Source organism: Syngnathus floridae, chromosome 3 (genome assembly GCF_059516105.1).
Source record: "Syngnathus floridae isolate MCC-2025c chromosome 3, RoL_Sflo_1.0, whole genome shotgun sequence".
Lineage (NCBI taxonomy): Eukaryota > Metazoa > Chordata > Actinopteri > Syngnathiformes > Syngnathidae > Syngnathus > Syngnathus floridae.
In genome coordinates, this window is record NC_142415.1 from 5,793,766 (window position 1) to 5,809,955 (window position 16,190).

General features: G+C 42.5%; 1 protein-coding gene across 2 annotated transcripts in view; it reads left to right on the top strand.

The window, feature by feature from the left end:
• Positions 1-16,190, top strand: part of LOC148400167 (multiple epidermal growth factor-like domains protein 11) — a 125,399-nt gene that overhangs the window by 102,607 nt on the left and 6,602 nt on the right. The window contains exons 15-23 of one of the 2 annotated variants that reach the window (XM_088372289.1): positions 87-221; positions 7,857-7,985; positions 8,098-8,226; positions 10,773-10,901; positions 10,973-11,101; positions 11,676-11,909; positions 12,246-12,391; positions 13,445-13,514; positions 13,738-13,791. In XM_088372289.1, coding sequence (XP_088228415.1) covers positions 87-221; positions 7,857-7,985; positions 8,098-8,226; positions 10,773-10,901; positions 10,973-11,101; positions 11,676-11,909; positions 12,246-12,391; positions 13,445-13,514; positions 13,738-13,791 — 1,155 coding nt within the window. The remainder of the gene's footprint in view (positions 1-86; positions 222-7,856; positions 7,986-8,097; positions 8,227-10,772; positions 10,902-10,972; positions 11,102-11,675; positions 11,910-12,245; positions 12,392-13,444; positions 13,515-13,737; positions 13,792-16,190) is intronic. The other variant, XM_088372290.1, reaches the window with a different exon arrangement.

Consider the following 16,190-nt stretch of genomic DNA (forward strand, 5'->3'; position numbering starts at 1 on the left):
GTAAAAAAAAATTTAGTTTCCGCCAACAGAATGCAGCTCTCCATGACAGACACTCTTTTCTAACAAAATGTGTGTGTTACGTGCAGCATGTTCACCTGGATTCTATGGCCATCGTTGTAGCCAGTCGTGTCCTCAGTGCATCCACAGTGATGGGCCTTGTCACCACGTCACTGGCCATTGCGAATGTTTGTCTGGTTTCTTCGGTACCCTCTGCAACCAAGGTAAGTTGACACTTCCCTAAATTGGGATGTATTCTTCTGACATTGAGAAACATGACATTGACATTGAAAAACAGACTGCTCTGAAATTCAATTGTTTTGTACTGTATGGAGGATTTCACACAGCTGTTTTGACATGAACCCAAATGAAAAAAATAAAACAGCTGAAAATACTATGCCTAGTGTGGGACCAAAAGAAGAAAGTACAAATAAGATCAATGCAAGCCCAAGAGCTCAGTTCAGAAACAAAACAAGACAAATCATTGCCATGTACACTTAGATTCTCGGTCAGGGGTGGCACCTCCCACCTTTACCAAATGTCTTGCCATACTAGTTGCCACCCTTCTATCAAAATTGGAACCTTTGCGATTTGAATGTGATTCATTGTTGAACTAATCACCTCTATTTTAAACTGTCCAAAAAAAAATTGCCACAGCAGTGTGAATGAGGAACCTTGTCAGCCATAGTAAAACAATGTTCATAGCATGCAACTACCTGGAGGTGGTGCATAGTCAGGATGGGAAAGCATTTGTACTGTATTCCCTGGAATCTTACAGTTCTGTCACGTTCTGCTGTATTTGGTGTGCGTTTTGTCCCATTTTGCCATGTTTTGTAATGGTTGTCATGGCAAGCCAGGAACATGGTAGTGTGATGGATTACTGGCCCAGCATGACATTGTATGTTGCATTATACTGTACTCTGACATGTATGGTCTGGGAGGAGGTAGATATTCTTCTTATTTTGGACATTGAACAAATATATAAATGCAATACTATTCTTTTTATTACCCTTTTTCGTAAGTGACCTTTTTCATAAGACCTACTGTTTTGGAGGGTACCGTAATTTTCAGACTATAAGACGCACCAGACTATAGGCCGCACCAGCTAAAATTCGGGGATATATATATTTTTTGTTATATAAACCACACCGGACTATAAGCCGCACGTGCGCACGAGTTATTTACAAAGAAAGACAATACACAGAAAGCCTTTTTAAAGTTTTAATAACATACTTTAACATGTCTTTCTAAACAATACCTGTGACACAGCAGTAGTACCGCAGCAACACGGAAGTGTGCACGTGAGTTATTTACAAAGAAAGACGGTACACAGAAAGCCTTTTTAAAGTTTTAAGAACATACCTTAACAATTCTTTTCAAACATTGCCTGTGACGCGGCAGTAATACCGCAGCAACACGGAAGTAACACAGCACTAATAGGGCTGGATTAAGAAAAAAACATACCTGTAAAAGTCACTGAGACGCGGCGATAACACAGCAGCAACACGGGAGCACAGCACTAACAGGGCTGGTTAAAGTAAAAGTAAAAAAAAAGAGCTTCATCGCACTATTTGCCTGGCGGATGGACATGCGATCAACACACCACTTTTCTCCCCAGTGACCGTGTCACATATCCCTCCGCCCAGCAAAGCAGTGCCGCACAACAGCGGTCCACAGCCTTTTTACGAGTGTATAAAAGTGATCAAGTCATCACAAATATCACGGAAAAAATCCTATATAAGCCGCACCAGACTATAAGGGTTCAAAATTTGAGAAAAAAGTCTGAAATTTACGGTAATCTTCTGAAATAATTTGTTGGGGTAGGAAATCATTCTAATTTTGTTTATAAGAAAAAACTCAGTTACAATTCACATCTTCTAATGGAAATATGCATAAAACTTGTCAGACGTATAATGTTATGAAAGCAGTGAATTTGCGTCTGCATTTTTGGCATTACTCCATATATATAACATTATGATGTGTATATAATTTTATAGTAAAGTGTGTGTGTGTAACTGTCAAAGTATTGTATATGCATTTTCTCTCTCCATGGTCCTTTTATTTTGTGAGGGAGGTGCATATGTATGCATAGATAAAGGGCCCTGAGATAACGTCCCTTCTGAAACAGAGCCGCATAAATTGACCTTAGCATTGTTTGAACGGAAAGACGTTTTTCTCCTTCCTTGCTCCTCCATGTAATGTCAGTAAAATGACTGATCAAAATGCAAGCAGCAGAAAATCATAGTGCATGTTGGAAAAGGCTAGACAGATTCTTGCTGATGTTTACCTGACATGACATCAATAAATGGTAGACAACGCATTCATGATTTCAAAACAAGTTGTTAATGGCAGCCATTACTGCAATGGTGTACTGTGACTGACATTACGCAGACACTGAGCTGTCTTGAGAGGTTTGCACTGAGAATAAACTGAAGCTTCTGTTTTATGCCCAAATGGCTGTATCGATATAAACGTACAGTATAATAAGAAGACTGTAGAATGCAACACAAACACAAATCTGTGGTCATAGTAACAAAATGATTGAAAAACTAGAGAATGCAATTTTTGAAGAAATTGCGTGTCAAGGTGAGAAGACTGAATGAAAACTTGTGGAATGTTATGGAAGATTAGTAGACATAAGCTGAAAAGTTTAAAGGGAGAACGTTTGAATCAGTCAAGAAATGTAAAAATTAGAAGAGAAACACTGATTGAGTCCAAATATTTGTGGGTCTTGTAATGGGGAGAATGTAGAATTTTTGGTAAGGTAATTCTTGGAATCAGTAGATGAACAGTATAAAGTTGGAACGGGTTGAATTGGTCTAAAAATGTAGAAATTAGAAGGGAAAAACTGAGTGAATCCAAATACTTGTGGGTTCCTTCAATGGAGAGAATGTAGAATATTTGGTAAGGGAGAATTGTTGGAATCAGCAGACATAAGCTGAATAGTTGAAAGTTGGAATAGTTAGAATAGGTCAAAAATTGTAGAAATTAAAAAGGAAAAAACAAAATTTTGTAAAATTTTGCAGAAAATTTAAAGATGAAAATGTTGAAATTTTGAAGCGTGGCGTGGTGATTTTGGGAATGTTGAAAATCCTACCCAATTTGAATTGAATAAGATGAATGATGTGAATTTCAAATAGGAACAATGGACATGTGAAATGTTGAATGTGCCATTAAGAATAAATGGGGCAAATCTGGCTGTGAATTTTAGGACAACCGTAAATTTAATCGCCCTTCACGTGAATATTTGGAATATGTTGAAATTGGAATGGCGTGAATCGGATGAATTATGTCGAAGTAGTAGCGCGTCAAAAAAGTGTGAGGAATTAAATGGAAGAAGAAGAACAAGAAGAAAGTGAATGGGGTAGAATAACATGTGTAAGCAATAAAGTACACAATAAAGTAAACTTTGTGAATATTTGGAAAACCGTCAATTTTTCAAATGAAGAAAAATGTAGTCGCCCCTCACGTGAATATTTGCAAAATGTTGAAATTGGAATGGTGTGAATCGGATGAATTACTATGTAGAAGTTGTAGCGCGTCAAAAAAGTGTGAGTAGTAAAATAGAAGAAGAAGAAAGTGAATGGTGTAGAATAACGTGTTAACAATAAAGTACACAATAAAGTACAGGAATAACGCGAGTTATTCGCCTTCACGCAATAAAAGGAACCTGTTTTTTAAAAGGAACAAGTTTTCATTCTAACACTACAGCACGTTAAAATGAAATGTAACATTTTTTTGTAATACACAAAATAATCATGATGACTAAATGACTAAACCATCATTTAAATTGATTATCACATTATTCCACTGAAGGGGAGAAAAAATGCAGTGTGCTGGTGCTCTCTTGTTTTCATAGCAATCAAATTGTTGTGCCTACCAGAGGGGAAATAGCTCGAGACCCTCATCGGTTGTAATCTTTCCTGTGGCATACATCAGGAAGGTGATGTGGTTTTCCCATGTCCTGCCTGCTAACACAAGCAATCTGTTCTGGTAATACAAAGTGAATTGTGTCAGCATCTTATTTGGCAGGTTGAACTACCTTAACTGCAGGATGTGCTGCTCAGTATTCTCAGCCTTGTAAAATGCAATGGGGAAAAAAACAATCAGCTTGGTAAACTCTTCAGACTTGAATTAACCTGTAAAGATATGGCTATAGTATCTGAAAAATAAAATATGGTTCACAGATGTTTCATTGGTTATCAATCATCACATGAAAGTGTAAAGCGGCTGGGTGACACCCAAACTGAAAGTGGAAAACTAGGAGGAGATCTGTGGTGAACCACCTCCTCGCAACACTGCCATGACGACTGCAGGGCATCTTCCTGCAGTTCTTCATTTGACTATGGACATATACAATACTTTTTCTTTGGATTGTTTTATATAGTGTGTTCAATGTTGCCCTCTCTGCATCCATTGCAGCCTGGTCGACCTGGAAGGGGGATCCTCCCATCTGTGGTCCCTTCTCAAGGTTTCTCATTTTTCCCCAGTTGGGCTTTTGTGAGTTTTTCCTTGCCCTCCTGGGAGTCAAGGTCAGGGGATATTGAGAATAATTATCAACTGTGGCCATGTGAAGCCTTTTGAGACATGTTTGTGATTAAGGGCTATATAAATAAAAATGACTTGACTAATGCTAATAGTCCAGCCAGCCATATTGGTAACCAACATACCATTTCAACACCTACAAGGCTTACCAGGCAGATTCGTCAGAATATCACCAGGGAGTGTTATTTTGGCAAGGAACTGTTTTTTCAAAGTAGCAAAAATAGCAAATTTAGAGAAAGTTGTGGGGTATGTTTTGTTATCTATATGACACTGTAGCTTGTTTTGGAGGTGGTTCTCTCACCCCAAGACCAATATCCTGAAGTCAAAATGTTTAGTCACAGTGTTTCTGTATAGCGATTCAATGAAAGTTTGAGAGGTTTAAATGTTGTATTGATTTTCGTTTTGTCTTAGCTCTTCACATGATTCGTTGATATTGCGGTGAAACATTTGAGTCCCGAGGAGTGGCCAAATTTGGTACATTGGCCAAAAGGTGGTTCACCGACTCCTGACTAATAATGTCAAAGAATTACGCAGCATCATACCTGGTTAGAATACGTACCTTCCTTGCAGTTCTAAGGCTGGGATTCCCAAATGGAGCTTCTCAAAGTCAAAGTCAAAGTCAGCTTTATTGTCAATTCCTTCACATGCCAAAGACACATAAAGAAACCGAAATTTCGTTCCCCGCTATCCCACGGTGACAAGACATGACACACAATAGACAATCAAGTAAACAACAGCGTGCTGAATAAATAATGAATAAATAACACAACAAATAAATAAGAGGAGCAAAAAGGAGCAAGTGAGCGTACAGCAGACATTCCAGAAAATAGCGCAAAAGTGCAGCACGCTACGCAGAAGCGTTCTACACTGCGGTGTAAAGTTTGCTCTTTTCCTGTTGACCATGAGAATATTTAAATATTCTTGTTACATATTCCATCCATTACACACGTTCCATTTGGGGCGAATACATTTGATCACATTCTTGATATGCTGTATATGTAGCACGATTCATATTTCTGTGGGTTAAACTGATCTTAACTCATCAATGAAGGCCGTCAAAGGTTCATTGCCAAGTTGAATTCTAAATGGAGATGCTGGAGAAGTGAGCTGTAAAATATTCATTAGCATTAAACATGAAGGCAGTCTGTCCTACATTAGTTATTCTGCTGCATCTTTGAAGCAATCCATAGATAACTTAGAAGCCCCGATAAAGTCGATGTCCGGTGTTAGCGCCAATCCATCCTCACTCACTGCAACTCTCACACATCAGACCTTCACCGCCAGCATATGAGAGGACTGGGATTTATTTTAATTCGAATGAGTTTTATTGACTCTCTATAGAACATGCGTTAAAATTAGTATGCAATTCAAGATCTTTTTTTATTCCATTTTCAATGTATGTTTTTATTCTATAGTCTTCACAATAATATGTTACATTATAATGTGTTGAGAGGCAGCACAGTGGAGCACTGGTTAGCACATCTGCCTCACAGTTCAGAGGGTACGGGTTCAATTCCACCTCCGGCCCTCCCTGTGTGGAGTTTGCGTGTTCTCCCTGGGCCTGCGTGGTTTTCTCCGGTCACACCGGTTTCCTCCCACATCCCAAAAACATGCTTGGTAGGCCGATTGAGCACTCCAAATTGTCCCTAGGTGTGAGTACGAGTGCGAATTGTTGTTCGTCTCTGTGTGCCTGCGATTGGTTGGCAACCGGTTCAGGGTGTCCCCTGCCGACTGCTGATGACTACTGGGATAGGCTCCAGCACGCCCACGACCCCCGAGGGGACAAGCGGTACAGAAAATGGATGGATGGATGGATGGATGGATGGATGGATGGATGGATAGATGGATGGATGGATGGATGGATGGATGGATGGATGGATGGATGGATGGATGGATGGATGGATGGATGGATGGATGGATGGATGGATGGATGGATGATGTGTAGGTGTGAGTGTGTGCGCGGATGGTTGTTCATCTTTCTGTGCCCTGCGATCAGTTCAGGGTGTCCCCCGCTTACTGCCCGATGACTGCTCCAGCACTCCCACAACCCCCATAAGGAAAAGCTGTAAGAAAATTGGATGGATGGATGGAGAATTCATTACATAAAACCTCTCGAAACGCGTCATGTTTGCGTATGTTGATGACTGGTGAAAAGAAATAGACGCGACAGGAAACTTCAGCTGCTGACAGGCTGCTCGGTTCTCTAAAAACAGACACGGAGAAGCTAATCCCTGTGATATGTTGAAGTAGTCATAAATAGAGATGTCCATGTAAATTTTGGCGCCAATTGATAGCTGTTTTTGGACATTTAAAGTGATAGTCTTTACAATGATTTCCAATGGGAAAATTGTGATCGCTTCCTTCCGTGACGTAGTCAAGCTGATGTATCAAATCAAGCAAACTCCACCCGAAAAATGGGCACCATTCAGTGTACTGCCCACCATACCAAAATACCTTTAAATCTCTTCAAAGTTTTTTTTCAGGGTGGAATTGTAGCACTGACCATTTTTTAGTACATTTCTATCACATGCGTGCCAATTTTGGCTCGCTTTACCCTCCCTTTAATCTGGGTTCTAATAGTTTACCTTTGTATATTTGTGCCTTACTCAGGTGCCTAGCTTTTTGTCAAAACTCAAACAAGAGACAATTGGGACTACATTATTGTTGATTCCAATACCTACTATTCACTTTTACAACATTCAGAATCCACGTTCAAAATTCCAAGTTACTGCAAGGAACCAACGAGGCACAAAGACCTTGTACTTAGTTAACTGTCTGACCTTCTTCATCTTCATTGCATGCCTCATAAATCTGTCCTTCACATTAATTGCAAAACTTCTTTGTGAGTCCTTCAACCTTATGTGTGAGTGTGAGTGTGTGTGTGTGTGTGTGTGTGTGTGTGTGTGTGTGTGTGTGTGTGTGTGTGTGTGTGTGTGTGTGTGTGTGTGTGTGTGTGTGTGTGTGTGTGTGTGTGTGTGTGTGTGTGTGCGCGCACGTGCGTGTGCATGTTTGAAAAATTTCGGACATTATTTGTATTAGCCAATGTTGTATAATTAACATCTCTCTTAATTTTGTTTTGATTAAAAAAACAGATAATTCCCTAAATGTTTTGTTTGCTCAGTGCTTTATCACAATATGAGATAATACATTGATTAAAACAGAAAATATTTAAAAATAAATAATTCATATTCCACAATCTTAAAGTCGCTTATAATATTCAATGGCCAATGCTTTGCATACTATATGAAAGATGTGAATGTTTCATTTTTTTTATGAATAAAATGAATCCTTTTTGGGCAATTATGTGTCAACAGTATGTTCCAGTGGAAAATATGGTAAACACTGCGCCGAGACGTGCCTGTGCACAAACAATAGCACTTGTAATCCCATCGATGGCTCGTGTCAGTGCTACCCTGGATGGATTGGAGAGGACTGCTCCAAACGTAAGACATGAATGATAATACTCTACATAAGCAATATCAACTATTCAATATTAGATGTTTTTACTTGCACATCCAGTCATCTCTGTGACATATTTGTGTGTCTTGCTGGCAGCCTGTCCTCAGGGCTCGTGGGGTCCCGACTGCATTCACATATGTAACTGTCACAATGATGCCCAGTGTAACCCCACAGATGGAGAGTGTGACTGCAGCCCTGGATGGACAGGACTCTTCTGTACTCAGCGTATGTCTCTGTCTCTCTCTGACACTTCAGCTACCTGTAAATCATGTAAACTACATCAACCTTCAATCCAAAAGGATATATCGCTGCTCTAACTGTAATTACAGGTTTAAAACTTGTTTTTAATACAAGATCGGCAATGTCAGCGTCCACCTGTGATGAATACATAGGCACACTGTGGTATTACATTTTGAGATTCAGTCGCCATCTAGTGGTTGATTGATAAAGCTACATGGCTAACGCACAGCCTCACATTGTTAGCCCTCTAGGCGAACAGTAATTGCAAATCAGTTCGGAACTCCGAGCTTCCTGATGGAGTATGTTCTCCTCATGCTTGTGGGGGTATTTACGCATATTCTGGCTTGCTCCCACATTCCAAAAACATACAAGTTGCGTTACCTAAAATAGGATGAACAGATTTGGGTTTCTGAGAAAGAGGACACCTTTTTTTGGAGGGGGGCGCGGTCATATTTGTTTTTTGTTTTTTTTGGGGGGGGAGGTCATTTGTGTCATATGTTATAACACAAATGACATGGTGTCTGTATAGCAATTCCATTTATTGGCCCGAATAACACAAAACAACATCTATACAATAACAAAAACATATTTACACTAACAAAAACATATGTTTTTGTGTACACTGACATTTTTAGTTTTACAGCGCTATACTCAGTAAAAAAAGACAAAATAAATACGGCCATCCGTGCAGCATTTGAAGAATAAATCCTCTTCAGTCCTCCTCTTGTGGGATGCGTTGGCACCTTTGCCACAGACACATAAATGCCTGCCTTGCATGTCAAGCACTCAGCTTCATAAGGATCACGACCCTGGCGAACGCACTGGATTTTTTTTATTCAACTCCTCCGTGAACGTGCATTTTAGTTTCGGCATTGCTTGAAAACACTCGGTGTAGACTGGAATTGTGTAAAATGTTTGAGGCAGTCCAACAAAATCCCGGACAATTTTGAAATCTCCCCGGACATTTTGGGGGTGGGGGGCTCAAAAGTAGGACATGTCCGGAAAACAGAGGACGTCTGGTCACCCTATCTAAATTCTCCCTACGTGCATATGAGTGTAAAATGGTTGTTGTCAATGTCCGGTCCAGGGTCTCACCCACTTCTCGCCAAAGTCAGATGGAAAAGGCTCCAGCACAGCCAAAACCAGAAATGGGCAAACTACGGCCCGCGGGCCACATCCGGCCCACGGGGCCGTTCAATCCGGCCCGCCAAACCTGAATAAATTGTGTTATTGAACTTTTTTTGGGGTCATTTTCCCTGCAATTAGTATGTTTCTCCAATAGATGGGGAAGCGCCCGCCCGCGCATTTACTCCCGGAAGCCGTGTCAGAAAGCTCGGTCCACACTCACAAGTGCGCGTACTAAGTAGTACGGACCCGGCGCACTCCGCGCTCTATTTCCATCAGTGCCGAATTTCGAGTGTGGGCAGTGACGTCAGCATTCTCGTAATTCGCGTGCTGAGTTTCAGATACAGTTTTACGTTAATGCCACCCACAAACCTTCCCCTGGAATCCTTCCACTAAAATGAGTGGCCCGAGAAAAAGAAAGGTGGATACTGAGTGCCGAGTGTTTAAAAAAAAAGAGAGGACAATTTGACTCGACCTACGTGTGTGAGCAGACGTTCCGCCACATGAACGTCAACAAAGCCCGTCACAGCTCTAGGTTAACGGACCGACACCTCGGCTCTATCCTAAGAATTACCACAACAAATTTTACTCCAGACCATGATGCACTAGCAAAAAAGGGAGACCAACAATACTGTTGATTTCTTTATTACTTTATTTAGAAGTATTCTTTCACTGATTCTTCAAGATGATGTATTTGGTCAGAATGTTTGCTGTTTGATGTGATTTCCCCTCATTAGATAAACATATTTCATAAACCTGACCTGCAGGCGCTGAAGTGATGGAAACTATTATTCATAATAACAGTGTCGTATTTAATGAGAATCACTGATAGTAGTTTTGGGGTGAAATATTGTTTTAATGCTGTTAATAAATGCATTTGTTTTCAAAAAGCTTTTTTTGAATATCCATTCTTTACTACCTACTAAAAGTACAAACCTTTTATGCAATGACCTTTACATGTCATTTCTATTACTTCACACAAACACTACATCCATCTGCTCCTGGTTCGGCCCCCCGATCAAAATTTAGAACCAAATTCGGCCCGCCAGTCAAAAAGTTTGCCCACCCCTGGCCAAGACCCTGAGTCGAAGCAGTATAGCAAATGGATTGATGTAGCAATATCAATTTGAAAAATACAGTTGTGCTTGATTAAACATGTCCAATAGTTATTTAATAGTAATCACCATTATTACATTGAAAATAAGTCTTTTTTTTTTTTTTTTTTTTTTTTTTGTAATTACAAACCTCAAAACTGAATTAGTAAAAGTGGGTTAAAATCTTAGAAATTATTTCATATTTGCCAGTTTGGAGCAAGTATAAAGTGGCTTAAGTGGTTTGTGTGTCTAACATACATATGTGGGTTTTTTTTTGTTTGCTTGTTTGTTTTGTTTCCGATCCTTCCTCAGGCTGCCCAACGGGTTTCTACGGTACTCAGTGTGCTGAAGTTTGCCGCTGTCAGAACGGGGCTGACTGTGACCACATCAGTGGGCAGTGTTCGTGCAGGACGGGCTTTATTGGCGAAAGCTGTGAACTCAGTGAGTGGTGCTTCCATTGTTTCATTTGCCCAACCTGTGAGCCAGGTAAAACCTTTTTTTTCTGTGTGCAGAGTGTCCCGCTGGGACTTTTGGTTACGGCTGCCAGCAGCTATGTGAGTGTATGAACAACGCCACATGTGACTACGTGACAGGAACCTGCTATTGTAGCATTGGATTCAAAGGCATCCGGTGCGATCAAGGTGATCCTTCTCCTGTGTTAAGATACGCGGGTTCACATTGATTATCAGACTGTGTGAATAAATCAAATTTACAGGGATCTTCAAATGTTGTATTAACTACATTTTGAGAGGAGCAGAGGGGTAACTAGAGCTTTATTATTTGGTTTCCAACATGACCGCGAGCCTCGTGAGGATAAGTGGTTCAGAAAATGGATGGATAACCCAAGCATGGGATAGTCCCTTGAATCATTAATTGAATGTATTATAATGATTAAAACAAGGAAATAAAAGCAGCATAATGAAAAGCAAGCTAGTGAAAACAGGCTACTTTCCAGTCCAGATTTAAATCCATGGACAATTTAATCAGCTCTCAGATGTTCAGCAAGGTCATTCATTCCCCAGTTGAAGAACACAGACTCATCCATTGGTTTAGTTCTGGTTCTGGAAACGCTCAATAAGCCTGCACCCGATGACCCAAGTGGTCCGGAAGTCTCATAGGAAACAAAGTTTTTGGGCCCAGGACCATTTAGAGCTTTGTATATCAAGAAGCATTTGAGTTGCCCTGTTTGACATGTTTATTAATTTTACTTTTCAGCAGCCCTTGTGATGGAGGAGCTGAACCCTTACACCAAGATCAGCCCTGCCCTTGCATCGGAGCGTCAATCAGCGGGCGCCATCCTGGGCATCATCTTTCTGTTGCTGCTCATCATGGCCATGCTGTCTCTGGTGGTTTGGTTGCGCTACCGACAAAGGGAGAAAGGCCAGCATGTCCCCAACGTCACCTATACACCCGCCCTGCACATCAACTCCACCGACTATTCCCTCTCTGGTAAGCTCTTTCTCGTTCTCTCTCTCTCTCGCTCTCTTTAAAAAGAAGATTAGTGTGTGCCTCACAGCTACAGAGTTGACCCTATGCTTCTTTGCAACCCTGGCAAAGCATCATTTAGTCGGATACTAGTTGCTGTTGGCACTGCACCTGAGATGAATGAGATAATCTGATCCTTCCTTTGCAGCGTCCACCATCATCAAATAAGGCAACATCGTTAAGGTGTCACTTAACTTCTTTCTGAGCCAGATACCAGACTTTTACCTCTGATTGTCATGTTCATCAGATGTGTGTACTGTCAAAAAGATGATGTGTAGAGATGTCATGTGGCGACAATAGGGTGTGCTGGCCTGCTCGCTTCTTCAGAGTCATCACCTTGTAACAGCTCCATAGGCCACTGCTTCTCCAACCCTAGCTACCGCACACTGGGCCCCTACACCTACGCTGCCCACTACACCAAACCAGACAAGAGGCGCTCCACCAAGGTGGGCCAACATGACTTCTCACATAGGAAACATACCATGTCTTTCTCGGTTTAGTAGCATGTCAGAACAAACTACACAAGGTGTGCTGAGTCAAACCATTTGGGATCACGGGGTAGACTTATTTTCATAGCATTGACTCATGTAAGAACGTCTGGACCAATCTGCATTCTGTTTTGCAGTATTTACTAAAGTTTCAAGAGATAAGGGGAACTCAACTTTTAAAATGTTGCCAACATGGTCATTATCTAAGGACGTAAAAACAGAGGCCCTAATTTCATTGTCTGTCACTGCCACAAATATACGTATAGATCAGGGGTGTCAAACTCATTTTTTTTCACGGGCCGCATTGTAGTCATAGCTTCTTTCGGAGGGCCATTATGACTGTCAACCCAAGTAAATGTATGAGCACCTCATATTATATACAGTAAAAGCTACAAAACAAACTGACAAATAACTCATTTTCAAATCAGACAAGTAAAAACTGGTAAAATATATATTAAAAAAAGATATTATTAAAAGTGAAGACAATTTGCAATTCTAGTAGTGACACGGATTTGATGCACAATTTGTCTTCGCAGGCCACATAAAATGATGTGGTGGGCCGTATCTGGCCCCCAGGCCTTGAGTTTGACACCTGTGGTATAGATGAATTGTTATAAATTTGCCGTCAGTCGTGGGACCTTAAATGTCATATGGGCTAGTCAAAGTCCTGCTTCAGACAAAGGTACTGACAAAATGAAAAGAAACAAAGCCATTTAGCAAGAAAACATGCCGTAGCACCACTTTATTTGCCATATAAAATGATGTGGCAAATAAAGTGGAGCTACTTTGACTTTAACACCTTAAGTCTGTGCTGTGCGCCTCTTTTACGCTTCCTCTGTGCGTGATCCGATTCTGTGTGGTATGCAGCGCAAATGTGCAGCTGTGCGAGTTGAATTTGCCGTTTAATATTGACAATGAGTTGAGTTGAATTTGCCTTTTAATAATGATAATGATGTCAATGCTCTAACTCCTCCCCTGTTGCTGTAATAAGGCTTTCCTTTTATTGCCCAGATGAAGGCCAAACGACGACACAGGAACAGTGCTCCGGAGTGGGGCGCCTATTGTAACCTCAGTGAGTTGGGTCAGTCACCTCTTTTGCTGCATCAAGCAATGATGACTCAAACTTTTTCATACATGAAGGTCCACTCAAATGCTTCACAAGAATTAAAATCACCACCTCCCTCAACCTCTCTATGGAAACTCGCCTAAGAAAAACACACACACACTTCAGATGAAATGCATACATGAGCACACCCCTCTGCCTTGCTTTAATTGTCTGGCAATTGGTTTTTGCTACCATATAGGTGTGTACTGCATTGACCGGCGTTACAGTTACCAAGTGGAGCCACTCTACAGAGGTACATTGTGAGGAGGACCTCAAGTTGTGATCTCATCACCTCAGACTCCTCAGCCAATCCACTCATTTGTACACTTTCCCTAGCAAAAGATTGCCTGTCCTGCATTTTAAACCTCCTCACTTGTGTCTTGATATTGGAGCACTGAATGTCACACAACACTGTGTTTGAACTCTGTTGTCATACAAAAAATAATACAAGATCTTACAAAACAGTAAGTGTGGGTTAAGTTGTGAATAGAATAGAATAGAATAGAATAGAATAGAATAGAATAGAATAGAATAGAATAGAATAGAATAGAATAGAATAGAATAGAATAGAATAGAATAGAATAGAATAGAATAGGCTCAAAACTCCCCCTGACCCTGGATGGGATAAGCAGGAGAAAACGGATGCAGTGATGGAGTTTGGAGTGTCCATCACAAATGATCAATAATATTGGCTATATTATGTGAATGTTATTGTGTTTATAATTTTACACATAATACTGGCAAGGTGAACTACAAAGGTGAAGCATGGAAATCCCCAATGTCCTCAACCTAAACTTGTACCTGAATGTTTCTTTACACCGCTGACATGTTGTGTATGAGCTTGTCCTTATGAATGTCTTTGTCTGCAGGTTGCAACTAATTCCTCTCCTCTGTGTGCCACCCACATCTCTCCTCCACTGAAAGTTATCATTGTGTGCTGTTTTTCCTTTAAGCTTCACAAAATGCCTGTTCTTTCACCACTTCTGATATTGAGCTTGTGTGCATATGATGTCTGGAATTTACATGTGACAAAACTTTTTTATGATCATGTTTAATAGGCTTCCCATGGGCTCACCACCTGTGGGAGGGGCCGAAGGGGTCGGGTGCAATGTGAGCTGGGCGGCAGCCAAAGGCAGGGACCTTGGCGGTCTGATCCCCGGCTGCAGAAGCTGGCTCTTGGGACATGGAATGTCACCTCTCTGGCTGGAAAGGAGCCCGAGCTGGTGTGCGAGGCAGAAAGATTCCGACTAGATATAGTCGGACTAGCCTCCACACACAGTTTGGGTTCCGGTACAAGCCCTCTCGAGAGGGGCTGGACTCTCTTCCACTCTGGAGTTGCCCACGGTGAGAGGCGTCGAGCAGGTGTGGGTATACTTATTGCCCCCCGGCTGGGCGCCTGCACATTGGGGTTCACCCCGGTGAACGAGAGGGTAGCCTCCCTCCGCCTTCGGGTGGGGGGACGGGTCCTGACTGTTGTTTGTGTCTATGCACCAAACAGCAGCTCAGAGTACCCACCCTTCTTGGGGTCCCTGGAGGAAGTGCTGGAGAGCGCTCCTTCTGGGGACTCTATCGTTCTACTGGGTGACTTCAATGCTCACGTGGGCAATGACAGTGAGACCTGGAAGGGCGTGATTGGGAGGAACGGCCCCCCTGATCTGAACCCGAGCGGTGTTCTATTGTTGGACTTCTGTGCTCGACACGGATTTTCAATAATGAACACCATGTTCAAACATAAGGGTGTCCATGTGTGCACTTGGCACCAGGACACCCTAGGCCGCAGTTCGATGATCGACTTTGTAGTCGTGTCATCGGATTTGCGGCCGCATGTTTTGGACACTCGGGTGAAGAGAGGGGCGGAGCTGTCAACTGATCACCACCTGGTGGTGGGTTGGCTCCGATGGTGGGGGAAGATGCCGGTCCGACCTGGCAGACCCAAACGCTCTGTGAGGGTCTGCTGGGAACGTCTGGCAGAATCTCCTGTCAGGAAGAGCTTCAACTCCCACCTCCGGCAGAGCTTTTCCCACGTCCCGGGGGAGGCGGGGGACATTGAGTCTGAGTGGACCATGTTCCGCGCCTCCATTGTTGAGGCGGCCGACCGGAGCTGTGGCCGTAAGGTCGTTGGTGCCTGTCGTGGCGGCAATCCCCGAACCCGCTGGTGGACACCGGCGGTAAGGGATGCCGTCAAGCTGAAGAAGGAGTCCTATCGGGCCGTTTTGGCCTGCGGGACTCCGGAGGCAGCTGACAGGTACCGGATGGCCAAGCGGAACGCGGCTTCGGCGGTTGCTGAGGCAAAAACCCGGGCGTGGGAGGAGTTCGGTGAGGCCATGGAGAATGACTTTCGGACGGCTTCGAGGAAATTCTGGTCCACCATCCGGCGTCTCAGGAGGGGGAAGCAGTGCAACGTCAACACTGTTTACAGTGGGGATGGCGTGCTGCTGACCTCGACTCGGGACGTCGTGAGTCGGTGGGGAGAATACTTCGAAGACCTCCTCAATTCCACCTACACGCCTTCCATTGAGGAAGCAGGGCCTGGAGACTCTGAGGCGGATTCTCCAATCTCTGGGGTCGAAGTCACTGAGGTAGTCAAAAAACTCCTCGGTGGCAAGGCCCCGGGGGTGGATGAGATCCGCCCGGAGTTCTTAAAGGCTCTGG